Below are 25,331 nucleotides of genomic sequence, written 5' to 3'. Positions count from 1 at the left end.
TGATTTATATCCTATGTGTTGGTTGTTTCGAATATTGCTACATCCTCGAGGATGATATAGAGTCATCGCATACCATATTTGTTCTCCTTTACCGTGAAAGCAGATATGAGCAGATAGTCTATCCTGTTTTTTCTTCTTGTAACAACGCTATCTTATCGGAAACCGCAATTAATATAGCTACCGTGCACTCATTTTCGAGATATTCGAAGGGCGCAGCTAAGACTGTGCGAGGGTCTTCCCGAGCTCCTCTCCTCGGCTGGTAGCCGCCTTCACAGCCTTGTCGACGGTCTCCTTCAAACCAGAGGTATCGAAGCTCTTCAGCGCGGCCTCCGTCGTCCCCTTGGGACTAGTCACGTTGATCCGCAGCTGCGCGGGCTCCTCGGACGACTCGACGAGCATCTTGCCGGCGCCGTAGCACGTCTGCTTCGCTAGGCGCGTGGCCTGCTCGCGCGTGAGCCCCAGGCTTATTCCGCTTTCGATGAGGTGTTCCACCAGGAGGAAGAAGTAGGCAGGTCCGGACCCTAGAAGTCATTATTATCCGTGGACAGGCTTCGAGGGTCGAGTTCCGATTCAGGTGGAGGGTATGCAAGTCTTACCGGACAGCCCCGTGACGACATCGATCAACTCTTCGCGGTCCAGCAGCTCGGTTACCTTGCTGACGCTGCCGAGGAGCGCCGCAGCCAGATCCTTCTCGGCCGGGGACACGTCGTCGCCGGCGAAGAGGCCCGACGCACCCTCGCCCAGCAGGGCCGGGGTGTTGGGCATGACGCGGATGATGTGAGGCGAGCGTCCGTCGGGCAGGCGGAACCACTCCTTCAGGCTCTGCAGGGTGATGCCGGCGGCGATGGAGACGATCAACGGCAGGGACGTGCGGGCGGCCCAGCCGGCACCGAGCTCCTGGCCCACGCCCTTGGCGACCTGGGGCTTGACGGCGAGGACAAGCAGGTCGGCGTCGGTCGAGGCGTCGACGTTAGAGGCGGTGGTGCGCACGCCGAGGGCAGCCATCTTGTCGCGGTTGACCTCCCACGGCTCGGCGACGGAGACGTTCTGCTTGTCGATGCCCTTGGCGATAAGACCGCCGATGATGGCGCCGGCCATGTTGCCGCCGCCGATGAAGCACAGCTTGCTCTTGTGCAGCTGAGAGGTCATTTTGGCGGGTGCTTCGAGTTTCCGGAACGCCGTCGGGGGTTGGGGTTCAGAGCGAGTTTGACGAGGGCGAGTCTACTTAGGTATCACTTGGTCTCTTCCGGTTCGGCGCGGCCTAATTTTCTATAGGTAGGTAGGTAGGTAGGTAGCTATGGTCTTCGCTAAGGCGAGGGGAGGTCGATAGCTTCCTCCATCCCAGCATTGAGTAGCATAGATGCATATCGCTACCGGAATACTACTGTTTGGGGCTTATCTTGGATTCTATTCCTTTATCCCTTGATGATGTGCATCTATGAGGTAGGTAGGTAGGCAGGTATCTTCTGGGAATAGGAGCAGTGTAGTGTACCTCTTGGGGGTAGATACACTGGGTTGGCTGGCCACGCCGGGCATTAGACAGGCAGTTAAGGTACTCCTAGCAAATAAGTACCTGCCCAAGGTGCCTGGCTGCCGCTGGTAACCGCACCGCCTAGTCCCGGTGTTTATTCACTGAAATCTAAGACCTGACTATTAAAACGCACTCCCAGGACAAAGATATATAGGCAAGCAAGTATCAATTGCATAAATAATACCCTACTAGTCTTTATCTACTACGTCACCCTCACCCCAGCGCGTACCCGATCTGGGCGAGGTTCGCGATCCCCGCGAGCCCATACAGCGCGACGTCGTTCGTCGTCACCCAGGCTGCCTCGTCGACGGGGAGCAGGACGTCGCTGCCGGCGATGCGCTCGCTCGCCCACGGCGCCGTCGGCGCGAACCCGTCCGTGCTCAGGAACTCCTTCCACGCGCGGGCCGCCAGCTGCGCGTCCCCGCGCCGCGCCGCCGCGTACGCCGTCAGCCGCGAGTGGCCCTGCTTGAGGTTCAGTTTGCCGAAGGTCACGCCGTAGCGCGCCGTCTGCTCCGCCGCCCCCGCGCCGTAGTAGTAGCAGTAGTCGAGCCACGCGTCCTCGAACCCCGCCGGGAGGCCGTCCGCCCCCAGGTGCTCCGTCAGCTGCGCGACGATCTCGGGCAGCCCGAAGCTCGCCGACAGGTGCGACAGGTCGACCTGGCCGAGGTTCTGCGGGTCCGTCGCCGGCGGCGCGATTTCCCCCGTCTCTAGGTTGTACAGCCCGAGCCCCGTGACGAAGCCGTTGGTCAGGTTCGCGATGCTGCGCATGGTAACGTCGAGCTTGGTACGGGCGCGTTCCGCGAGCGGGCCGCGGCGCTCCCACTCGATGAGCCATGCCGACGCTAGACCGGACCAGTCGAGCCCGACCGAGAGGTCGAGCGCGGTCGGGTCGATCACGTAGGTGCCGTTGTCGCGGCGTACCTTGCGGCGCGGGTCAACCGCGAGGAAGGCCCGGTCCGCGTCGGCGAGCTCGTGCAGGAGTTCGCCGACGCGCTCGTCGCCCCCTGTAAGGTAAAAGAAGGCCTGCCGGTACAGCGGTGTCGATATGCGCACCTGCTTCGAGCTATCGCTCCAGTGCAGCACCCCGTGCCGCGTGCCGAACCCGGCGAATTTGCCGGCGTGGTACACGTCGACCTCGCCCGTGTGTCGCGCGTGCGCCTCCGCAAACCGGTACGCGTCCGCCCGACCCGTCCGCAGGAAGTGGTTCCAGAAGAAGAGGTTCGGCGACAGCTCCGAGTTGTCCCAGGCGTAGCCGCCGACGTCGTACCGCCACGTGTGCCGGTCCACATCGTACGTGTGCATGATGTCGCCGTAGTCCCAGAACCCGTACCACCGCCGCTGCTCGATCTGACTCTTGGAGAAATCGATCAGGAAGTCGAGGTGCGCCTCGATGGCCCGCGCCGTCTCCGAAGATGTGTTGCTGCTTTCTGGGGTCGCCCAGTACGTTCCGATCGCCTTCGTCTGCTGAATATGCTCCGGGGCCGCGGCGAGCGCCGGCGGCTCGTCAACGTAGGTGGTGAGGGCGGCAAGGGTATCCGAGGGCGGCGTCTTGTCAAACGCAAACAGGAATATCTCGTTGGTCTGGGCCACGCCGTACGCCGTGTCGTAGCCGCCTTCCCAGTCCTCGTAGGTGATCTCGAGCGCATCCAGCTGGTCTTCGTATGTGTCCTGCCCTAGGCCGTCGTGGAACGGTCGAAGGTCCATCGGTTCAGCAGTTGGGCTATAGAGCCATAGCGTTATCTGGCCCACGTCCGTCGCCGCGTTGGAAATATCGAGGCCCGTGGGGTACTTCTTCCAGAAGTCCCGCTGCGCGATGGCGAGACCGCCTTGCGTCGCGCCGCCCAGGTATGCGAGGCCACCGGCGCGTGTGCCGCCGGGGATCTTGACCCAGCTATACCCCGCCTTGGTCCGCTTCTTGAGCGTGAAACCGTCAGGAGAGAGTTGTGCCAGGCTGTAGTCATTCCACGCGGGAATCCATTTCAACCTAGAAGAGACCCGGGTATCCCAGGTGGAAATGTCGGGCGTCTCCTCGCCCTTGAATTGGGCGGTGCGAACGTTCTGACCGGGGTCCCGTCTCAATCCCGTGATGCCCTGCACGGCCTCGTTCAACAGGCCGCCGTCGGGGCCGGCGAGACGGATGTGACGATTGTACAACTCTTCACCGGCGAGCGGGACGTCGAATCGGAGCCCGATGCCGGTAACAAAGTCTGCGCCAGGTTCGCCGTCGAAAATGAGGGTGTGGACAATGCGAATGGCATCCGAGTCGGCATATAGGTAGAAGCGGAGGATGAATGGCAGCCACTCGGGATGTGCGTCCGACGCGTCCCGATGCTTGCCCCGGACGGTCACCAAGGCGCGCACCGGACCGTCGGCGTTGACGGTTGCCTCCTCGACATTACTTTCGAGCCGAAACTGGTTTATTGATGGTTGGTCGCTGTCGCCATCGTCCGTGACTCCAGACTGGGAGCGAAGGACTAGTCGTCCGTTTTGCCCGATGATCTTGCCGCTCGATGTTCTGATCGCGCTCACAAGCACGTTTCCCGACTTGGCAAACGTTGCGGTGAGCTTCCCCGTGTCGACGGTGATCGCGTCTGCGGAGTCGGTCACGTTCAAAGACGACTGGGGTGCTGCTAGGGTGGATCGCTTCGTCGAGTTTGTCCTAGTCGTCGACGCGGTGACTTTGTACTGGGAAAACACCGTGTCGGAGGCCCCCAGAGCGTGCCCGGTCCACTTAAAAGAGCCGTCAGGCCAGTATGCCGTCACCCAGGATTCAAGTTCGACTCCCTGGTCGTCGCCGGCACCCTTGAATGTAGTCGTATCGGCCGGGTATTTCCCCTTTGGCCAGGGCAGCCCGAACGTCACACCTTTGTTAAGAGCTGGTGCGTCGCCGATCCATCTCACCGCGACGTCTTCCGAGCTGGTCCCGTAGCGGGAATCCTGAGCGACGGCGATGCTGGGGAGGCCGAGGAGGGCCCAGGGGCCAATGGCGCGTAGATGCATAGCCGCACGAGTGGTCTCAACCGCTTCTCTGACCAAGTTTCGTGCTCTTGCCTCTTTGTAGACTGAATGAACGTTGGCTGGCCGTCCCGTGCATGGTATTTATCCCCTACTCAATGCGGCCACCTCGTCGGCCCTGCGGAGGTTGTTCTCCAACTCGCGGCCCATAGATCCGGGACGATATCACCCAAAGCTCGACGATATATCCAAGCTATGGTACTCGACCCGCGTCGTCCGTTGGTACCTCGGTAGGATGTTGTACCGGGCATGCAGCCAGCACTGTGCCCGGCCGCGGCCCCATGACTTTATATCGGGACTGGATGATGCAAGCAGGCTCGTCAGGGGAAGATTCCACGAATGGTATAACGCCGTGGGGGGTTGACCCTCATACCTTAACGACGGCCCTAGTATGGGCATACCTACCGTGCGGAGAATGCGGAGATGGGCCGGGCTCGACGTGGTGCCGAAGGGGTTATGATTGCCAATGAGGCTATTCCTAAGAGAACATAACAGGACGGAATGTTGGGGGTCAACTGCCACACAGACGAGGCGGAAGAGGTTCCCCGCAGGCCGTCCCTCTTCCCCCGAAGCCCGAGAGGCTGTCTCCGAACGACGGCTGGAGAGGCACGTATTCGACATCTTGGTGATAGGTATGTTGTTTATATTGGATCTTATTTTCACAGGTCTGTTTCTGCCTTCCCCGATTCGCCACCACATTGTACCGAACCCGTGTACCTAGTGTTAGTGTTATTATTATTATTATTATTATTATCATCATCACGGTAGTCTTTAGTAGGCACGGCGTGAACGGAAGACGGTCTCCTTCCAGTTAGGCCTCCCCGGCGAGACCTACATAGCGCCGCCGAGAAGCTCACCTGTGCGATGCCTCTAACTTAGCTAGCAAGTCGTCATTTCCTCGATACCTGCCGTTTTCTTACTAGGTGCCTCGTTGCGCGACGGCATCTGCCGTTTGTTGCTCGCGCACGAAGAGGGTGTGCGCAGGGGTGTCGTAACAGGTACCGATATGTGTTCCTGGCTGGACACAGGCACATGGCTGTCACGGAAGCTCGGTGAGAATTTATTTGCTCCGATCCAAATTTTGGCCAGGCTCGGCTCGGAGGCGTCGCTTGAAAATGGCGTGGAGGTACTGCCTCGTGTCCTCATGTCCTCATCGGCAGCAACATTCACGTAATAGATAACCTGCCTAGGTAGGTCGATAAATGCGTATGCTCGGTAGCGGTATATCCTGCTAGAACGATGCGTGCAATATCGTATAATGCAGCATGTTACTGGGTGGGAGTCGGCACTTGGGTACGTAGGTAGATAAGTACCTACGTAAACATTGGAAGTATTTCGTGCGTCATAGCTGCCTAAGAGGTAGGTACCGGCTGTCACCGTTCAGCCTGGTCGCTTCTCGCGACGCGTTTCCCGAACGCGACGGCAGCTGTGGCTTGGCGGGTTTTTATGAGGTCGCAGACCAGCCTAACTCATCCCCCGTACCTGACCCCAACGTAGGTACAAGGGTCATGAAAATTTCCCCTCAGACGCATTTCTAGCCACCGCACGGAAGTGCATTCAATTGATTCTTTTTCGCAATCCAAAGTTGTCTGAGAACTGGAAGCATGTTTTGAAGCATTTAATTAAGTGGTGGTAGTGGTGGCGGTGGTGGCGGTGGTGGCAGCTTACAAGTGCCTATAGGTAGACAGTAGTAATTGAGGAAACCTCATCGCAACTACTATACCTAGTCAATGGAGTGCGGTTATTTTGGAACGAGTCAGTAGAATCTCTAGGAAGCCGTAATCTGCTTGGGGGTAAGGTGCGGGGGACTAATTGGGCTGGTCTGTATATATGAGACGACGCCTTTTTCATGGCGTTTTTTCCCCTCACCTTTTTCGTTCTGGGTGTGTTCAAGATCCATCACTTTTCTCCCGCATAACTACATTCCCGGAGCGGAGGCATTCCCGTATTTTCTATTTTCAACCCGGCGTTCGTCAGACCCCGGAGCCGAAAAGAAGAGACTCGTCCTCTGCTCGCCCGATTATAACACCGACCCAGGCCTTCCCTCTCGTCGCCCCGGGTACGGACGGCCCGCCATGCTTCGCCCCGTGTCGGCGCGCGCGAGGTGCGCCCTCTCCCTCTCCCGGCCGTCGCCATCGCTCCCCTGCCGCCGCCACTACCCTCGGCTCGGGGGCTGCGGCCCGCGGCGAGGGCACTCCAACTCCGGCGGCCCGGGCGACTAGGACCCGCCGCCGCCGCCGCCGCCGCCACCGCCGCCACCACCGCTGCCGTCGTCGTGCGTGCACCTGCGCGACATGGCGCTGGGGTGGGCGCTCACCGTGGGCGCGGCCTGGCTGGCGTACCGGAGCGTGCAGCTGCGGGCGGGGCAGCGCGAGCGCGAGGCCGAGGCCGAGCGCGGGAAGCAGGTGCATAGCAAGTTCGCGGCGCTGCTGGACGAGGCGCGGCGGCGCGAGGACGCGGCGCGGCTGCGCGCGCTGACGTTGGAGTACGCGCGGGAGGCGCACGCGGATCCAAACGGCACCTGGGCCGAGCTGGGTGCGCTGCCGGGGCTCCCGCCGGGCGACCGCGACTTCGGCAAGGAGACGATCCCCGCCGAGGACACGCTCGTCTTCGTCCGCACCGACGCCCAGCCCGGCCGGTTCCCCGTCCACATCGCCGTCAACGTCGAGGCCCGCCGCGTGTGCCGCGTGCCGCCGACCCCGAAACACCCCGCCGACCCCTGGGAGGGCGCCCTCGCCGAGCTGTTCGCCCGCGTCAACTTCCAGGCCGCCCATTGGCGCGACGAGGGCTTCTTACCAGACGGCACCGAACTCGCCGTCAGCTTCATCTTGCAAGATCGCATCCTCTCCATCTCGTACATCTGCGACTCGTATTTGCTGGAGACACGCGACGGCCAGAAACCTTGAAGGCTGCGAATCAGACAACCGCGCCACCTCACACGCCGGTCGCGTTTGCGGGTGTCGGGTCGGAATTCAACCCGACCGACCCTGGTGGGGATGGCCCGCTTTGTTGTTGTCGGCGCATGGTTTGGCTTCGCTATCACGGTTCAGGCCGGGAACGGGGGCGCTTGCATATGCATTTAGGTGGTGTTAGAAGAGGCGTACTTTGCATTGGGATCATGGAGCGCTCCTGATGGGATGCTCATGTCGAAGTAGTCAGAAGGATAGACATCCCGTCCTAACTACGGATGACACAGCGATGTAGTGCTAGAAACGGGGCAGGCTTCACTGATTACATATCAGCGTTAGGGATGGAAGATTCCAAAACAATGAATAGCGAAGTATGGATTAAACAGGAGAGAGCAGTATACGCTTTCTACGCATGTGAGTAATCTGTCCTAAGGTTCCTATCATACGGCCTCGTTATACCTACGTCAATTGAAACCGAGGATAAGGAGAACTGGTGCCATATCCAGGGCATGGACTTTAGACTTCCGGGCGGGCGGTACAAGCTATATGAGTCAAGCTCACGATGTCATTTGCTGGGGACCGTGGGCCTGGTGCAGAGATAAAACTACCATTCACACTGCGGAGGCTACGCGTGTACCACGGCCAAGGGACGGCTCCGTCCACTTCTCTCTCCTCTCTACATGGCATACGAGGACGAGGTGGCGGTGCTCTAGCACATACCTGCCGTCTATTCCCGGCAGCCATGTTCTCTCCGGCAGACATGCACACTATGCCGTATTACAACCCGGCACGAATGGCCGGTGTGGATTTCGAATGGTGCTAGGGTACGGAGAATAGCGCCGTTCAATCTTGATTCCGATCCATCGCTGTACTCTGCGGGTATAAGCTGGAAAGCGGCAAAAAACGCAATAACGAGAAACTAGCTCTCTCCATCCTGGGCATCGCTCCCCCTTTCCCCCCCCTCTCTCTTCCCCTTCTTCGGTCCAGCGCCGCTGCATTCTGGATATCTGCGGGCGACGGACGGACCAAAACGGCAACCGATATCAAGGGCACATAATCGAAAGCACACCGCACGCGCACGCCCTTTCCCCCTCCCGCTGCATCCCTACACCACCCCTTTCTCCTCCTTCCGGTCCCCAGCCCGGCTCGCTCGCTCGCTCGCTCAAGACGAAGAGGAGCCTCTGCCTGCCCTTCTGGGCTTCTTGCCGACGATATCCACGACCTCGGGCTCGACAAGCTCGGAGTCGTGCTGGGCGTCGGCAGCGGCGCCCAAGCCGCCAGCCGCCTCGGGGTCGTCGCGGTAGGGTGCTGCGGCCGCGGCCCTCGCCGCGACCTCCTCGTCGTTGTCGTCGTAGCGGCCGTCGCCGTCGCCGTCGTGCCGCGCCTCGGCGCCGGCGAAGAGACGCGCGTCCTCCGCGTCGTCGTCCGCGGCACCGCCGCGCCGCCGCGCCCACCACGCCGGCGTCTTCCACGCGGGCGCGCGCCACGCGGGCCGCCTCCACGTCGGCCGCTTCCAGGCCGGCACCGCGCTCGCCCAGCGCGGCCGCGGCACCGCCGGCAGCGCCGGCAGCACCGGCGCCTCGCGGTACCACGGGAGCGCCGGCAGCGCCGTGGGCCGCAGCCGCCGCCCGCAGTCCGGGCAGTCCGGGTCCACCACCTGCCACGCGAGCCACGCTGTCAGCTCCCGGATCGCGAGGCCGCGGGAGAATTCGCGTACCGCCAGGTAGAGATGGATGAGGCTGTTGTTCGATCGAGCGCGCGGCGCGCGCGGAGGGGGGGTAGGAAGAGGAGGCGACGGTGGGGTTGCGCCCCCCCTTTCTCCCCTCCGAGCACCGGGCAGCGAGCGTTAGCCAATCTTTCTTTTCTTCATTTTTTCCTTTATCGAAGCCTCTCGTTCCCATGCACGCTTCCCGGCTCGCAACCCGCCCTTTGGGGCAGGCGGGAGCGAGAGGGGTGAAGGATTGGCGAAGGGGGGGGGAGGGGATGAGAGGGCGGACGAAGCAGACGGACGCTAACTTACAAATTGACAAACAGCGGGATGGTCGCGTACGCGGCGAGCATAGCCGTCTCGGCGGTGGCGCCGTCGCGCCCCGCGCGGAGCCACGTGAAGACGAGCACGACCATCAGCGCGGTGGCGAGGGTGGTGTCGGTGGCGAACACGAGGACCGGGTAGCGATACAAGGCCTGCGTCGGCGGCGGCGGCGGCGGCGGCAGCGTCACTGACACCTCTGGTGCCGCGGCTGGCTGGGGCTGCGGCGCCGGCGTGGCGGGAGGCTCCTCAATGCCCTCGAGTAGGGCTCGCCGCTGCGTGTCCTCCTGCGCCCACTCGCGCGCCTCCTGCGCGCGCGCGTGCTCCTCACTCGGCTCGGCGTACTCGCTCTCGAGGCCGCCTAACTCTTGCGCGAGGTGGTGGTGGTGTTGGTGGCGCGGATGGCTGCCCTCTGGCACCGGTAGCCGTCCCACCTCGCTGCGGAACTGCTCTTCGACGACGACGGCGGAGGCGTCGGACCCTCGCTCGGGGTCGTCCTGTAGTAACTGCTGCGGCTGCGGCTGCGGCTGCTGCTGGTCCTCCTGCTGGTTTGCGGCGGTGGCAGATCGCTGCTGTCGCGCGAGTAGGAATACGCCGGCGGCGGCGGAGAAGGCGAGCGGTACGAGGCCGACGGCGGGCGTCGGGCTGCCGGAGACGACGCCGTGCGCGATGCACAGCGGGAACGCGGGTATGAAGGTCGCGGCGGTGACGACGCGCAGCGTCCGTTGGTCGGCCATTGGGCGCGTGCGGGTACGAGTTCGGGCCTCGATGCCTGCGCTAGGTCGGGAGATAGATAGGCAGATTCTGAGAGCTCCCGCAATCGGTGCGAGGAGACAGGTGTTGAGGCCTAGATATGGCTAGGCAAGGGAGGCCGTCGACCAGGACGGAGATGAGTACTGATTCGTGAATGCAACGAAAAGAAAAACAAAAACTGAGATGAGATGGAGAAGGGATAAGGGGGAAGTTGAAGGAGGGGAAAACGGGGATCGGCCAGTTGAACCACCCACTATTATTTTTATTACTACCTACTACGTACCCAGGTAGAACAGACCTCTTCTCTTTTTTTCCGGCCTACACGAGGAAGACGAAAAGAGGCGAAGGCGGGCATCCCTAACCTGTGCTACCCGTCCGCTACCATCCATCCTTTCGCGCCGCCAGGGGTCGTGATTCGCCAGCCAATGGGGTTACATGGTTGCATCACGGCCAGTCAGGGCCAGCATTGAGCACGAGCTCGTAGCCGAGTCCCATCCACGTATGCCCAGTCCGTACTTACCAAGAGGCCATTCGCGGCGGGCGTTGAAGGGCACTGGCTGGAGACCCGCAGTGGGGAGCACCTAACGATGCCGGCCAGCTTCACGAGCTCGCAGCTAGGGAAATCCCTTTCGTTGGTTACCGCGCTTGGCGATGTTGCGTGCCGGAGGCGAGCTGTTGAAGAACGGTTTACGTATGTGCCGACACCATGTGCGTCGTTAGATAGTTGGGCGTGTCGGCGAGCGAGCGTCATCGGCAGGCGAGATGAAAGTGCTATGAGAACATCGTGGAGGCATCCACATTCCGGGACCGCGTCGTATTATAGGCGAAATCACATGCTTAGAGGGCCAGAGGCAAGCCTTGCTTATCTACCTCCCTGTCCCCCCCGCTAGCTCACCTCTGGAATTTACGAGAGGTAAAGAGGGCTGACGCCTCCGAATGTGAGCATAAGAAAAAAGGAAAGAAGAGAAAAGAAAAGAAAAATTATTATCAGCATTCTAAACAGAGGCTCGATAGTAGAAATCTTATCGACGTTCACCAACCCGGATATCCTCCTCTCGTCTTGCACATCGCTTTCTTAACCTAAGCTTATAATCGGCTGCCACTGCGGCTGTGCAAAGCCATTCGTCTATAGTAGATGTGTCTCGTCTGCATATACTGCGCGTGCGAAATCGCGTTCAATCTACGTGCTTATCCAGTATTCAACTCGTGGGGCCCATCAGAGGGCGTGTGGAAATCGTCCGGGAGCGGAAAAGAGCATAGAATGCTGAAAACCCAAGTCTCCGTAACCGTTCAGTTGCACCTCGCGCCCTCAGCTACGGTGAACCCGTTGGCTCCTTGTTGATTATGATTATTTTCTAACCCCTCTGCGGCTTCCCTGCTATACTTCCGTCTGTCCATGAAGCTAGGGCTTTGGTCATCACCATATATTTGGCCTTAGGCCCTAGCAAAAGCCCCGGCCCTTCGCTCGCGTCCTCTCGAGTCTCCTTCGGTGGCTATCATGAGATGTCGGCACTGCGGCCATCGTTGATGACTACGGCGACATTGGGTATGTGGCCGCATAGCGTTGTGCCGGCAAGCATTCTATGGCAGTGAAGAAAGAAGGATGTGAGAAGGGGAGGACATAATCCCGTGAGCGTGCCGGCTTTGCAACATATCGAGTAAGATGGCGTGTGGCCGAAGCTGGTTCGGGTCGTTATGTACTGCGCTGGTTATCCGTAGATGCGTGTCGACAATTTCCCCAGACTGGGGGGAACAGCTTGGTGATAAGTAATAGCTGCTAAATCCTTGCGAAGTTGTATTATCGGGAGGGAAAAACATAAAAACATAGTAAGATCGAAAAAAGGCGACTTTTCAAATATTCCTTCCTAAGTTAGACTCTGGTATCGAGAATGCCCTCTGTCCGCGCTTGTCCACCCCTTTTCCCCGAAACGCCGTGTTAATGCAGATCGAGCCGTCCGGCCAGCCATCTCGTCCTTCTTTCCCCCTCCGCTTCTTCGCTTCCGTTCCCTAATCCCAATACCGAATGATGCCGTCCAAGCCGGCGGCGACGACCTTGCTCGTCTCCTGCGGATGCCACTGCACGCATGTGATGGCCTGGTCGCCCGCCTGCAGCTTATGGTACATCTTGCACGTCTTCCAGTCCCAGAAGCAGACGAACCCGGCGCTGTCACCGCTCGCGAGGAACTGGCCGTCGGGACTGCACGCCACGTCGATAGCCGTGCCCGCGTTGTTGTGGCCTCGGTAGCTCTTCTTTCGGTTCTGGCGGAATTTGTCATTCGCTCCGTATACCACGATCTGGTTGTCCGACGACTGGTACGCCACGTACTTGCCCGACGGGTGCAGACACGCCCTCGTCATCGGGTACATGTACGGCTCGGCGATGTACTTGATAGGAACCGGGATGTTGTAGTCCCACGCTCGCAGCGACTTGTCGTCGGATGTCGTCATGAATCGGCGGTTGTCGTCGACGAAGGTGATGGTGTTGATGGCGTTGAGATGGTGGTCGTACTCCTGGACGAGCTCCCGCGTCCGCGTATCGAACTGGACAATCTTCTTGTCCGACATACCGGCAAGGAACTCGTGCGAATGCTCGGGAGATGGGTTGAATTTTATAACGTGAGGCGTCTTTCCAGTAGTGAACTTGTTGATGCAGGTGCCGGTTTCCGTGTCCCACAGCTTCATCTGGCGATCGTACGAGGCCGAGAGGAACTGGGTGCCAGAGGTATTGAAGCATATATCGGATACGGCCTTGGAATGGCCCAGATAGCTGCGCAGGAGCTCCCTCTTGTGGTACACATCCCAGATCTTTATTGTCGAATCCGCACCGGCTGAGAGGAGTAGGTGTCCCGAATGTGGGAAGAATCGCAGACCCGTGACAGCCTTGTTGTCGTGGTTCTTCCACGTGTGGAATAGCTTCTTGGGGATGTAATTGGTGACGCTGCCGACTTCCTTCCGCAGGTCGACCTCGAGATCCTGCGGTACGTGCATGTAGCTTCTTCCTTGGTAGTCGTATTGCTGCTCGCCGTGGAATACGGTCTGTTCGTCTCCCAACTCTTCGACCTCTTTCCGTCTCGCGATGGCACCAACCGGCGCAGAAATAACGGTGCCGCTTGCCACCACGTCGTCCTCGTCCTCGTAGACGTACTCGACCTCTTCGTCGCTTGCCAGCTCCTCGTCTTCCGCGACCTCCTCGTATTCGTCCTTCTTGTACTTGGCCCACGGTCCGACGTAGGCGCCATCGCCGTCGGCGATCGTCGCGTCACCCTTCCTTTGCCTCGATGCCCTCAACTTGGCAGCTTCCTCCTTGGCCTCAGCGCCCGATTGGTACTCTCGTTCGGGACCGCCCTTGCGCTCGATTGCGCGGTGCTTGCTGCGGAATGTGTGTTCGCTAACAAAAGTCTCCTCGGCATGGCCGGTAAGCACATTCTTTCGCTTCAGCAGGTTTGTTTCGTCCTTATATGGGTTGAGCGGGCCCAGCCGAGGCCGCGCGAGATCCTCGCCGGTATATGGCACGACAGCGTGGTCGGGTTCGGCCTGTTCGCGCACGACGAGCGCGTCTTGGGGCGCCATATTTGGCGGGTATTCCCCGAAACCCGACATGGTGGTGGGCTTCGCGCTGTGTTGGGGCCGCGGGTCAAAAGGGAGGTAGGTTGTGGGCGGAGTGTTGGAGGTAAAGCGATGAAAAAGAGAGGATCCAAGTTTGGGAGTTCAAGTCTAGAAAACAACGGTTCAGCTGAGCTCTTCAGCAGGTACATTGGAAGCGATTAATATGGGGCGAATTCGCTCCACGCATAATAATTGATAACAAATAAAGTATGTAATTAAACAGCATAGGCGACCATTATTAGCGATAGGGGCATACCTTAGATACTTGTCTATCTGGGCACATTACTCACCTAGGTGAACTTGTCCTGCCTGCTCCGCATATATGATTTCGGGTTGGACCTCTGGGCGCGTCCGCACCACTAGACGGGAAGGCTTATGCAAGACAAGAGGGCAGAGATAGCGGAGTTCTTGTACAAACTATCGGCACCGTTTCGCGCCGAGTAACTATATAGAAATCCGTGAAATCATTCCCACCTCCGCAAGGGTATTATTCCGGGGTCTCGTTACGTCAGGTCAAATCTTCTGACTGGAAGAGAGGGGAAGCGCGCGTGTTGCCCACCGAGCCCGGTGCGTGTGGGAGCTCGTCTAGGCGCTCGCATACACTCTCTCCCCTCTCCTTCTCGCCTCAGCCGCCTGTCTCTATTGTATTAGGTACGCAACTCCGAAAACGAAACCGACACAAGCGCGCCCTTCCGGTCCCAAATCAATATAGACGTCCCCCCTCTTAAGTCTCATCGATTCGTTTAAGTATTCGTCCTCGTTCCACAAATCCACCCACGGTCACTCTCAGGCTGCGTAAATAGACATCATCCCCATCGACACATCTGGTACGATCCGAATCGTCGTGTCTCGTGAGAAGAGTGGCGTCAAACCTGTCGCGTGCGCACCAAAATATTGCCGTCGTGCTCGTTCCACCGCGTGATAGAGGAGGCCATCTATTTTGTCTCGTCCTTGATCAAGGCGACTATCATGCTGTACAGGTAGAAGAAAAACATGACCAGATGGAAACCCAGTTTGATGAACGACTCCTATGTCTCGCGTTAGACGGCGCTCTCCATCGACGCATCGTGTGGACTCTTACCTTCTTGTGCACGTTAAGCTTCCTAAATATCTCCGTCGCGTCCAAGAGGTGGGTGTTTTCGACGATCCTATACTTGGGGGTTAGCGGGGCGTCCCAATAGATTCTCCAGCGAGACACCAGTCAGGGATCGGTGGGACGTACTTCTTAATGTTCCAGACGAGGAGAGGCAGGTTGAGCGTGAGCGCGAGCCAGTATCCATTGACGAGGAACAGGACTGTCAGGAACCCGTGCACAGCAGCCTCAGGGATGATGTAGGTATTCAGGCGGTTGCAGAGATCGATAGGATTGATGTAATCACTGGAGAAGAGGTGTTAGCTCGTCAATACCACCGGGAGAAGCAAGAAATTTGGGGTGTAGAAACATGATTGGTGAACGCGATTCCCGTGGTTTGAGAACAGGGCGGCAGAAATGGTAAGTGTGCCGATCTTGCTCGTCCGAGACGCCGGGTTACGTACCATTCTAGATCGCTGTACATGATGGTGAAGAAGACCTGGAGGAATAGGTTGACGGCATTTATGAGCACGGCGAAGAGGTATAACCACGCTTCGCCCGACATCTTGGCGGCTGGGTGCTGGCGAGCTTGGCTAGAGGGAGGAGACAGGCCTGCGTGGTTGCGCTACGAGATTTTCGAGGGAGTAGAGCCGACGCTCGACTGGAGAGTTCCGTATGCAGTGTCGACACTAGCAGCGATGAGTGCACGAGAGGAGACGGCGTTGTCTGAGTGGACGAGCGTTGGGCGCAGGGCGAGAAGAGGAGGGAGGGAGAGATATGGAGAGAGAGGTCTCGACAGGTGGGTGACGGGACGGTATGCCGAGATAAGGCTGCAGAGGATTCCGAGGTGGAAAGGGAGAGCAGGCGAGGCGGAGAACGACAGGGCAGGGTATTATACAATACGTGTCGTTGTCGCCGGGATGGGAGGCGACAGGCGACGAATAGAGATGTGGTGTCGGGCGGTGGGGGAATTAATTAGGCTGACCAGGCGACGACGCTGTGCTGTCGGCGGATGGGTAGAATTTGAGTGGCGGTGGTGGGTTGGCCGGGTTTTGTGTGGGATGATGAAAGCGGCTCGGGCAATGAGAAAGGAGGAGGGAGAGGGAAAAAGGGTGCTATCGAATTTTTTTCCGCCTCTGGGATTGGCGAGGAGATCCGGTGCGGAAGGATGGGACGGGATTACGTGTAGAAGGGGGGGGAAGAGGTCTAGAGGCCACGGTAGCGGTGGTTTAGTGGGAGGGATAGCAGAAACCGTGGCGGAGAGGGAGAGTATTAGCAATGCTGGCATGTCAGGTACATGGCATGCTAGGGCTGTCTCACGTTACTTAAGGGACCTACCTAGGTAGGTCTATTCCTCTACAGAAGAGAAGTATACGTCTCTGGGGGGGTTAGATAGGTGCCTTAGGTGCCTAGACAGGCTTGCGTCATGTACCTAACCTTAGCTAACCTCGGAATCGGAGCTTCAATCGAAGCTGCGCGAGAGCTCCCCCTACCATTATCGCGGTCACGGCTACCGTAATCAGGAGGGTACTTAGTCTGCTGCCCTTGCGGTTCGGAGCGAGGTATGCAGGACCTCGTTCGATGCGGGCACGGTACCTTGACATTCCTATGCACGTCCGCCCCGGCGGCATACGAGCGTCCATGTAGCACTAGCCTGGTGGTTATTGTACCCAGCACTTCCTGATATCCCACATTGACTGTGTTGCATGTACCTCGCTGATGCGTATTGTCATCCCCCACATTGAGGGGCAGTCATACCTGCCCCGTTGAGAAAAGAGCTCTGTCCTTCCTCCCCCCATCCCCCGATACTGCAAGACCTCGTTACGCAACTAGCCCGCGAAGCAGCCGTGTCGCATTAGATGCTGCAAGTGTGCGTTCTGGCGGTTCACTCTCGGCCTCGCTGCCTTAATTATCAGGCATGCAAGACGTGTTGAAAGCTGAACCTAGTTGATCAATTGAAGGTATGGCCATCTAAGGAAAGGGTAAACAGTTGATTGAATTACAGTTATCTACGTGGCCTTTTAGAGCCGTTTTACGTGCCTTTTATATCCCGATTAGCCCTCGTTAGGGCAGGGCTTACCCTATGGCTATACGTAACCGATTACGTACTTACGCGCCTATACGCCTTCTTAGCCTAGGTAAGGCTATCGTTAGGCTCTTAAATAGCGTAAGGCCCTAATTCCGTAGTATTTTCCTCCTTTATCGCTTTATTTATATAATTATTTCGTTTAAGGAGTAAGGCTATTACGGGTTCTCTAGATATAGTAACTTAATAAACCTCTAGTATTCCTTCGCTTCTAAGGGCTTCGTAAGCTTATTAGCCGCGTTCTTAACTAATGGTACGTATCTTAGCTTAACGTACCCTTTTTCTACCTCTTACCTTACGTAATAATAGTCCTTTCGGATATACCGCTTTTATTTATTTATCGCGGTTTCCTTTACTTACGTATTCGCCGTCGTATTATCGTATCGTAGGGTAATAAGGCCTACGGGTATTACGCTTAATTCCGTAAGGAAATTACGTATCTACGCGGCATTTACTACCGCCGTCGATAAGGCTATATATTTAGCCTTTCCCGAGCTTCGCGCGACTACCGATTAAAGCTTCGATATCCATACGATCGGGACTCTTATTATAAAGAATACGTAATTATTCGTTAACTTAATTATAAAGATATTTCCCGCGTAGTTCGAGTTTACGTAACCGTAAAGACTTATTTCGTTATATTCTTTATAAGGATAATTCTCGTTTAATTACCGATACCGGATCCCTCGGCTTACCGTTTCCTTAAGATATCGCATTACGCGCTTAATTCCCGTTTAATGCTCCTATAAGGGATTATTTATAAAACGCGCCTAGGTCGAGGCTACTATAGTAGTGCGGTAAGACATGCCCTCTTGATGCATTACGTAATACGCTACGATAGGCCTTATGCCTATATAGAGTAACCATAGCTCCCGTAAGTACGGGATATACCATGCTTATTATTTAGTTTATTACCTAGCTAAATTACTATCTTTATTATTTTTACCTTAATTAAAGATTCGTTTTTATTATTAGATTCGTCGTTCTTCGATTAATATATTTATTTTAGTTATAGGCGCTTAAGTTACTTCGTCGTACCGCTATAGCCGAATAAGTAACTTTTACGTTTTACCTCTTTTCTCCCCTTACTTCTTATACCTTCGGGCTAGCGACTACTATATCTCTACGACTAAAAGGAATAGCTAAGATATAATAACTATATTAAATTCTTTGCCTCTCGATTAATATAGCGATACTAGTTTTATTTATCCTAGATTATCGTACGTATTATAATCTTCGATAAAGTATACTTTCGAATAAACCTATCCGGGTCTTTAATATCGCGTACGCTCTACTCCTCCTTAATAGCGACTACCTTATAACTTTTCGACCCCTTAACCTTTAGTTTACGGAGTTTTTATTACGCTATTAGGATTTAGAGGATACTAAGGAGGAGTAGAGCGTACGCGATGCTAGAGACCCGGATATATTTACTCGAAAGTGCACTCTATCGAAGACTATAGGACGTACGATGGTCCAAGATAAATAAAACTAGTATCGCTATACTAATCGAAAGGCAAGGAATCTAATATAGTTATCGTATCTCGGCTATGCCCTTTAGTCGTAGAGATATAGTAGTCGCTAGCCCGAAGGCATAAAAGGTAAAGAAAGAAAAGGGGTAAAACGTAAAAGTCATTTATTCGGCTATAGCGGTACGACGAAGTAACTTAAGCGCCTATAACTAAAATAAATATATTAATCGGAAAACGACGAATCTAATAATAAAAACGAATCTTTAATTAAGGTAAAAATAATAAAGATAGTAATCTAACTAGGTAATTAACTAGATAATAAGTATAGTATATCCCGTACTTACGGGAGCTATGGTTACTCTATATAGGCATAAGGCCTATCGTAACGTATTACGTAATATATTAAAAGGATATATTTTACCGTATTATTATAGCCTCCTTAGTTTAATTATACCGTAAGGGATCATTAAATTAAAAAGGGTAGTACGGTAAGTCCCGATTAATATCTCCCCTTAAAAACTACCGCGAAACTTTATTCCTCCGGCTACTATCTAATTATTACGGCCGCGCCTTTAACTTCTCGTTTAATATTATAAGGAAGCCCCTTTATTACTTTACGATTAACTTAGCCCGGTTTACCTTCGCCGATCTAACCCGATCGGCGTTCTCCTTCTCCATTTCGGCTACCTTCTTCTTAGTCTCGTCCTAGCCTTCCTAATTAAGGGAATAATAAGGAAACGGGCGCGTCTTAAGGGTTAATTAGATATCTCTTCTTTACCTATACGGTATAGAGGTTTCCCCCGACTAGAAAGCCCTAATCCTTTCTAGTCCGGGGGAAGGAAAGGGACGCGTTATAACCTTAACGAGGTTATTATAACGGAGGTTTATATCCGCTAATACGAAGAAATAAGGGGGATTAAGTACTAAGGCTATAGAAGAACGACGGACTTCGGCTTATGCGATAAACCGAACGGAGGATTTACGGCTAAAGGACTCGCCGATCGGCGTACTTTAAGCGGATACTATAGCGTTAATAAGGTTAATTCGCTTCTAATGATTTACGGCTTACCGAAAACGCTTAACGATACCTACCCCCCCCTTTAAAACTCGAACGCTATAAAATTACTCTACTACTTCGGCGTATTTTCTTATAATATTAAAGAAATTAAGGCCCTTATTTTCTTAGGCCTAACGCGCGACTTCGATCGGTCGTTTAAAGATAAGATACGGTAAAATACCGCTTTAAAACCCGTAACTAAAACTATTTTATTAATTTATTAATACGATATAATAAATAAACTAAAAGGTTATACCGGGCTCGAGGCTACCGTTTCCTTAGGCTCGTTATAACTAACCGAACGCGTACGCCGCCCGATCGAAGGCGCCGTCCCTAACTATATTAAAACTATATAATCTCCGAAGCTTAGGAAGATATAGCGCTACGGCGAAGTAGGCCTAGGAGAACTTCGTAAGGTCGGTAATAACTCGTTCGGGGTCTACTAGGTCCGTATAAATCGTAAAGATTAAAGTAAAGGCGGGATTATCGAGGAGGTATTAGCGGATAAGGAAATTAAACGATCCTATCGATCGGTAGTTTATCGTTTAATACGGGTCTACTTTAAAGGCCGCCTTCCTATTTTCGAAGTCGTAATTAGTTATAATATAAAGGGCGCGGATATCCTCGTTAGTAAGGTAATCGTAATAAACGACGTAAACGAAAGAATTAGCTAGGGCTACCTTCGTTTACTTCTATAACTATTAGTCTATAGTTCGGAATCGATTAGCGGATAGCCGGAGGACCTAGGCTATATCGGATCTTAACTCGATCGAATCCTTTCCCGAATCGTAGTTATTTAGAATATTAAGTTAATACTTCTCTATATTATTTTAGTTATTTTTACTACCGTAAATCTCCCGTAGGAGTTTAATTAAGTCGGCTAAATCGGCGCGACGTACGTCTTTATAAACGAAGGAAAGGAAGAAGGAGAGGGGGATTCCGGCGGAACGAGAGAAAGATATAATGAAAATAAAAAAAAGAATTAAGGAAAGGAAAAGAAAAGATAATAAGTTAAAGGTAAAAATAAGAATTTAAATTAATAATAAAAAAGATAGGCTAAAGATTAATAAGAATATAATAATTATAAAGGGAGGGTTTTAGAATAGGATACCTAAAGAGAAAAAAGAAAGGGAGGAAGGGAAACGTATTAACGATATAATTAGATATACCTTTACGGCTAACGCTTTAAAAAAGCGCGTTCCCCCGCGTACGTATAAAGCTATAATAGGAAACGCGTTAGCTTATAGCTTCCTACTATATACTTTTAGTAAAGTAATAAGTACGTACGTTCGTAGACTCGTAATTAAACGTAGGCTAAGGTAGGTACTATCGAGACTCTCCTAAGTACGGTACTTACGACCTAGGTAACGTATTCGACTCTCTCGTTTTCGTCCGACCTCCCCTTTTATTTCTCGTTATTTTACGGTTCCGATCTACTTCTTTTCTTTTATTCCCTAGGTCCTCTATCTTTATTTTAATTCGTTTTTCGATTTTTCTTAATTCTAGATTTATAATTTCGTCGTTCTTATTTCTCTTTCTTATATTTATATATATATAATAAACCTTATTATTTAGAAGTAACTCCTTAAATTAAACCGAGCGACCGTTCTTAAGCTACTCGAGTAACTAAAGGCTACGGGAATTACCGACGAAGAGATTATCGGGGCGTTTAAAAAGGCTAAGGAGGATAAGAAAAAGGCCGTAACGTATTAACGGGTTAAGTCGATACCGCCGCCGGTAAACCTAATAAATAAATAGCCCGACGAATCCTTCCGCCGCCTACCCTTTACCGAGAAGTTCCGGAACGTTAATTAGCTAATCCTTAAGCCCTAGTAGGTACCGTACGCCCCGTATTCCCGCCCGCTAAACCAAAGCCCGAAAGTAATTATCGGCCGGTAGCTCCGGGGCATCGAAAGAATTCGGGTAATAAACTAATAGCGCTAGGTATATAGCTCTTAATATTAATAAGATTTATTAATCGAGGGTTATATTAATTAATGATAAGATAATTCGTAACGTCCGGTTTTATTTTCTAGGTAGGCCGGCGGCCGGCCGGTATATCGTATAGGAAATTATAAGTAAGGATTTTTAAGAGATTACTTACCTCTAGAACTACGTTATATTCCTCGCTCGTTACGTTTAATCCTCTCGCCGTCGGACGTTATTTATAAAGATTAATAATAAAGGCCCGGTTAACGAATATTTCCGTCGGTTAACGACGGACCTTAATTACGTCGCTAGCTTATTCGTTTAATAATATAAGGTACTTAACGAGGTACCTTATTAATACTACGAGCGCCGGCTCGCCTCTTCCGATACCGCTAAATACGCGGGCATATAATCCTTCTTTTCCTACCGATCCTTAGCTCCCGATCGTATCTTTAGGTACTCTTACGATATCTACCTTTTTTCTATTAACGGGATACGTTATAAATTCCGGGACGAGCGGTTTACTTACCTACGGATAAAAATAGATCGTAACCTTCCTCTAATAAAGGATCTAAGTTAAGCCGTATATCCGTTTATAATACGGATAACGAAGGAGGAGTTATTATTTATAATAAACTCGAAGATCGTTACTTTCCGAAGGTCGGGAAGTAAGTAAGTTTTTAGTTTTCTTAGTAACTAATAAGTAAAGGATAAGGTAAGAAAGTAAAGAGGAAAAGAGAGGTATTAATCGGCGGATATACGTTACTTCTGGCTTATTTTTAAACGCGTATTCCTTTCCTTTTCTTTTCTTTTTCTTTTTCTTTTACTAATATAAATTACTTTCCTTACTTTCCCTTTAAATATTAAAATATGCCTATATTAAAATGTAATAATTACGTAATACTAGGATATTAATATCCCGGATTTCTAACGATAAACGTAAAGGATAACTTATCTAAATATAGGGACGCGTTAATCGGCGCTAATAATCTATAGAAATATACTTTCTTTTAAGGTAAGAAATAAAGAAGGGCGTATCTATTAGTATTATAATTTAAGGTACTAATTTCGTATATAAGCTACCGGTTTAATAACTATATAGGAATAACTTCTTTCCTCCTTTACTTAAGAAAGCGATTATATATTAAGCTCTTAAGTTCTATTACTCTTCGATCGGTATAGGTAGGTTATTTTAAGGTATTATAGCCTTATCGTATTATAATAAGAGGATTATTTATTAAGTCAGGTCGATCTTCTTAGTCCGGGTTTATCGTTAGGTATAACTTCGTATCCTTTAAGCTTTTTATTTAATATTTCTATTATAATTCGTACCTTATCGTTCGGGGCTAACCATTCTTCTTTTTCGTCGTCGATTACCGAGGGTATAAGCTCTAGGCCTCCTTTAGCTTAGGGGTCGTTAATAATCGTCGATTCCTAGTCCTTATATTTAGTCGGTAGTAAGCGTATAATCCATTCGTCTTCCTCCGGGTTTTCTAACTCCTAAAACCCGTTAATATCTTAGATAAATTTCCGTAGTTTATGGCCTAAAACCGGGTATAATAACGTAACTTTATTCGGTTCTTTAAGCTTATAACGGCTATAGCTTAAATCTTCGGCGATTAAGTACGGTTCCTTCTAATAATACTTTAGTTTTACGGCTATCGACTTATTTATATATCGTAACGTATCGTATAATAGTACGAGGTCGTCGGTTTTTAGGGGCTCTTTTCGTATCCGGTAAGCGTTTTTTTCGTCCTAATACCGGGTAACTTCCTTATATTTAATCGCTAGAACCTTAGCTACGGTTAATATATCTTCTTAGCGTCTCTCGATTAATCGTACGCGTATAGCTAAAAGCGATTCTCGGTCCGGGATATTCTTTTAGTTTATAATACGCTAGGTTAGAATAACGGTTTCTATCGGAATAATAGCCTTACGCTTATATATTAATTCGTATAGCGATATTCCGTATAAGCGCGTCGAGGTCTTATCTACCTATACGATTACCCCTAATAAATTCGTTTATTCCCGATCGCTACCGTTTATACCTTTTATAAGGCCTCCGCGAATTACTTTATACCTAACCTCGATTATATCTTAAGATTACGGGAAATAAGTAATACCGACTTTAACTTTAATACTAACTAACTCTATTACTTTACGAACCTTCTTTTTATTCTCGGAACTATCATTATATTTAATTACTAGGGGTACGCCGTACTATAGGAATATCTACTTTTAAAGAAACTTAACGATCGTTTTAGAATCTATCTTTCTAATGACTCGGGCTTCGAAAAAACCGGATAATTCGTTTCGTACTTCGATTATTACGATAAATCCGTTATTTATTAATATATATTATACGTTTATTACCTAATAGGTAAGAACGTTAATTAACTCGTTATATAAGGCGGGGTCGACTTTCCGGGTATTATTTTCTTTTTAATATCTAGGATACGATTTAACCTTTCGGGCGACGTATTCGAATATACCGCGTTAGTAATATAGTTTAGCTATCCGATCGTAGGTCGAAGTACGTCCCTTATAGCCGAAATCCTCGTAGTAATCCTTAACTATAGCTTTACGTAGTTTCTCTTAGTCGATAACTCGTCGTATATCCTTATACTTTTCGGACTTCCTCCATAGGATATCCTCCGAAACGACGTATTTAAACGCTTCCTTCTTAAACCGGGTCTACCGCTTTTAATATCCTATTAATCGGTTATCTCTTAATCGATTAGGTAATTAAAATCGCATAAAAAACGTTACTATTTTTTACGACTTTATCGATTATTCTTCTAGCGGTTATAACGGTAGGGCTTTATCGCTAGATTACTCGACGACGTTAAGTAATACGATTATATTCGCGTATATTATATTAAGCTATATATTAATAAAGTTCTTTATATCGCCTTCCTATTAATCGTCGTCGTCGTCGCTTAAGCCGTTAGGTTTACGTAAGAAACCGTCCGTAACGGAATATCTCTTACCGGATATATACTAAATATCGAAGCTAAATATCTTAATATAAGCTATCTACCTAGTAAGGATAGCGCCCGGGAAACTAAAGAATCCGTCGTTAAGCTAAGCGATTAATACTTTAGCGTCGGTTTTAAGTACGAAGTAAATACCGTAAAAGTAGTTTCGAAGCCTTCGTAAGGATTTAACGATTCCTAGATACTCTCGTTTCGTAGCGTCGTAATTTAACTCCGCCCCTCTTTAAATCCCTAACTTATATCTCGAAGGTCTAAAGTTACCTTTATCGTTATCCTAACTTAATACGTAGCCTTAACCGTCTTTTAATACGTCGACTTTTACTCGGATTAATTATTCGATAATATAGTTTAAAATAATTAATATTAATACGTTAATAAGAGTAATCTTAAGCGAATTTATAACATATTATTAATCGATACCCTAAATAAAGTATACTTTCTTACGCATTAATACTAGGAGGGGTTTAGCGACTATGGCATAGTAATCGATCCATATTCTAAAGAAAACCGTAATACCGATAAAAGACCTTACTTCGTTTATATTCTTATATAACTTCTACTTTAAAATCTTAACTATCTTCGCTTCCGAAGGCTTTCTACCGTTTATACCGTATAAATATCCGACGATTACTATACTACCTTTATATTAAGTAGACTTAACGGCGCTAATAATAATACCGGCTAATTCGAAGTTTAAAAAGACGGCGTCGATATTTTCTAAGTGCTTTAGGATAAAGCGTTATATTTCCGGAAAAGCCTCTTAGTTATCGTATCTCGATACTAGCCCTTTAATACTAACGTCGTCGAAAAAAGGCTCGTACTTAATAGAAACTAAATCGTAAAAAATTCGTATAACGGCTCGGAAAAAGCGGTAAT

At 51.5% G+C, this 25,331-nt stretch overlaps 6 protein-coding genes across 6 annotated transcripts; 1 reads left to right on the top strand and 5 right to left on the bottom strand.

The window, feature by feature from the left end:
• Positions 1 to 28: 28 nt before the first annotated feature.
• On the bottom strand, positions 29 to 1,353 carry GGS23DRAFT_311992 (pyrroline-5-carboxylate reductase). The gene is made up of 2 exons (XM_051512794.1): positions 597 to 1,353; positions 29 to 521 (listed from the first exon to the last, which is right to left on the bottom strand). The coding sequence occupies exons 1-2, from the start codon at positions 1,147 to 1,149 to the stop codon at positions 217 to 219; spliced, it is 858 nt and encodes a 285-aa protein (XP_051368240.1). The 5' UTR covers positions 1,150 to 1,353; the 3' UTR covers positions 29 to 216.
• A 312-nt stretch (positions 1,354 to 1,665) lies between these two features.
• Positions 1,666 to 4,740, bottom strand: GGS23DRAFT_311986 (uncharacterized protein). The gene has a single exon (XM_051512793.1). The coding sequence runs from the start codon at positions 4,529 to 4,531 to the stop codon at positions 1,745 to 1,747; it is 2,787 nt and encodes a 928-aa protein (XP_051368239.1). The 5' UTR covers positions 4,532 to 4,740; the 3' UTR covers positions 1,666 to 1,744.
• A 2,100-nt stretch (positions 4,741 to 6,840) lies between these two features.
• Positions 6,841 to 7,879, top strand: GGS23DRAFT_615909 (uncharacterized protein; the record flags this gene model as incomplete). Its single annotated transcript, XM_051520744.1, has 1 exon — positions 6,841 to 7,879. The coding sequence occupies one exon, from the start codon at positions 6,841 to 6,843 to the stop codon at positions 7,450 to 7,452; it is 612 nt and encodes a 203-aa protein (XP_051368238.1). The 3' UTR covers positions 7,453 to 7,879.
• Positions 7,880 to 8,617: 738 nt separating this feature from the next.
• Positions 8,618 to 10,221, bottom strand: GGS23DRAFT_600228 (uncharacterized protein; the record flags this gene model as incomplete). The annotated part of the gene is made up of 2 exons (XM_051519037.1): positions 8,618 to 9,194; positions 9,476 to 10,221. 2 exons carry the CDS (start codon positions 10,219 to 10,221, stop codon positions 8,618 to 8,620), a joined length of 1,323 nt encoding a protein of 440 aa, XP_051368237.1.
• A 1,928-nt stretch (positions 10,222 to 12,149) lies between these two features.
• On the bottom strand, positions 12,150 to 13,955 carry GGS23DRAFT_311927 (WD40 repeat-like protein). The gene has a single exon (XM_051512792.1). It carries the CDS (start codon positions 13,835 to 13,837, stop codon positions 12,245 to 12,247), a length of 1,593 nt encoding a protein of 530 aa, XP_051368236.1. The 5' UTR covers positions 13,838 to 13,955; the 3' UTR covers positions 12,150 to 12,244.
• An 823-nt stretch (positions 13,956 to 14,778) lies between these two features.
• Positions 14,779 to 15,480, bottom strand: GGS23DRAFT_600226 (cornichon protein; the record flags this gene model as incomplete). The annotated part of the gene is made up of 4 exons (XM_051519036.1): positions 14,779 to 14,871; positions 14,925 to 14,991; positions 15,066 to 15,221; positions 15,380 to 15,480. 4 exons carry the CDS (start codon positions 15,478 to 15,480, stop codon positions 14,779 to 14,781), a joined length of 417 nt encoding a protein of 138 aa, XP_051368235.1.
• Between the last annotated feature and the right edge of the window lie 9,851 nt (positions 15,481 to 25,331).

Source organism: Durotheca rogersii (assembly GCF_024521655.1).
Source record: "Durotheca rogersii strain YMJ 92031201 chromosome Unknown GGS23scaffold_31, whole genome shotgun sequence".
In the NCBI taxonomy this organism is placed as follows: domain Eukaryota; kingdom Fungi; phylum Ascomycota; class Sordariomycetes; order Xylariales; family Xylariaceae; genus Durotheca; species Durotheca rogersii.
The sequence above is the reverse complement of the archived record's forward strand: the minus strand, read 5'-3'. Positions and strand labels throughout refer to the sequence as shown.

Coding starts and splice junctions, on each gene's coding strand:
- GGS23DRAFT_311992 (XM_051512794.1), bottom strand. CDS start 1,149: ATGACCTCTCAGCTGCACAAGAGCAAGCTGTGCTTCATCGGCGGCGGC. Junction 522..596: donor TGTCGTCACGGGGCTGTCCG/GTAAGACTTGCA, acceptor AATGACTTCTAG/GGTCCGGACCTGCCTACTTC.
- GGS23DRAFT_311986 (XM_051512793.1), bottom strand. CDS start 4,531: ATGCATCTACGCGCCATTGGCCCCTGGGCCCTCCTCGGCCTCCCCAGC.
- GGS23DRAFT_311927 (XM_051512792.1), bottom strand. CDS start 13,837: ATGTCGGGTTTCGGGGAATACCCGCCAAATATGGCGCCCCAAGACGCG.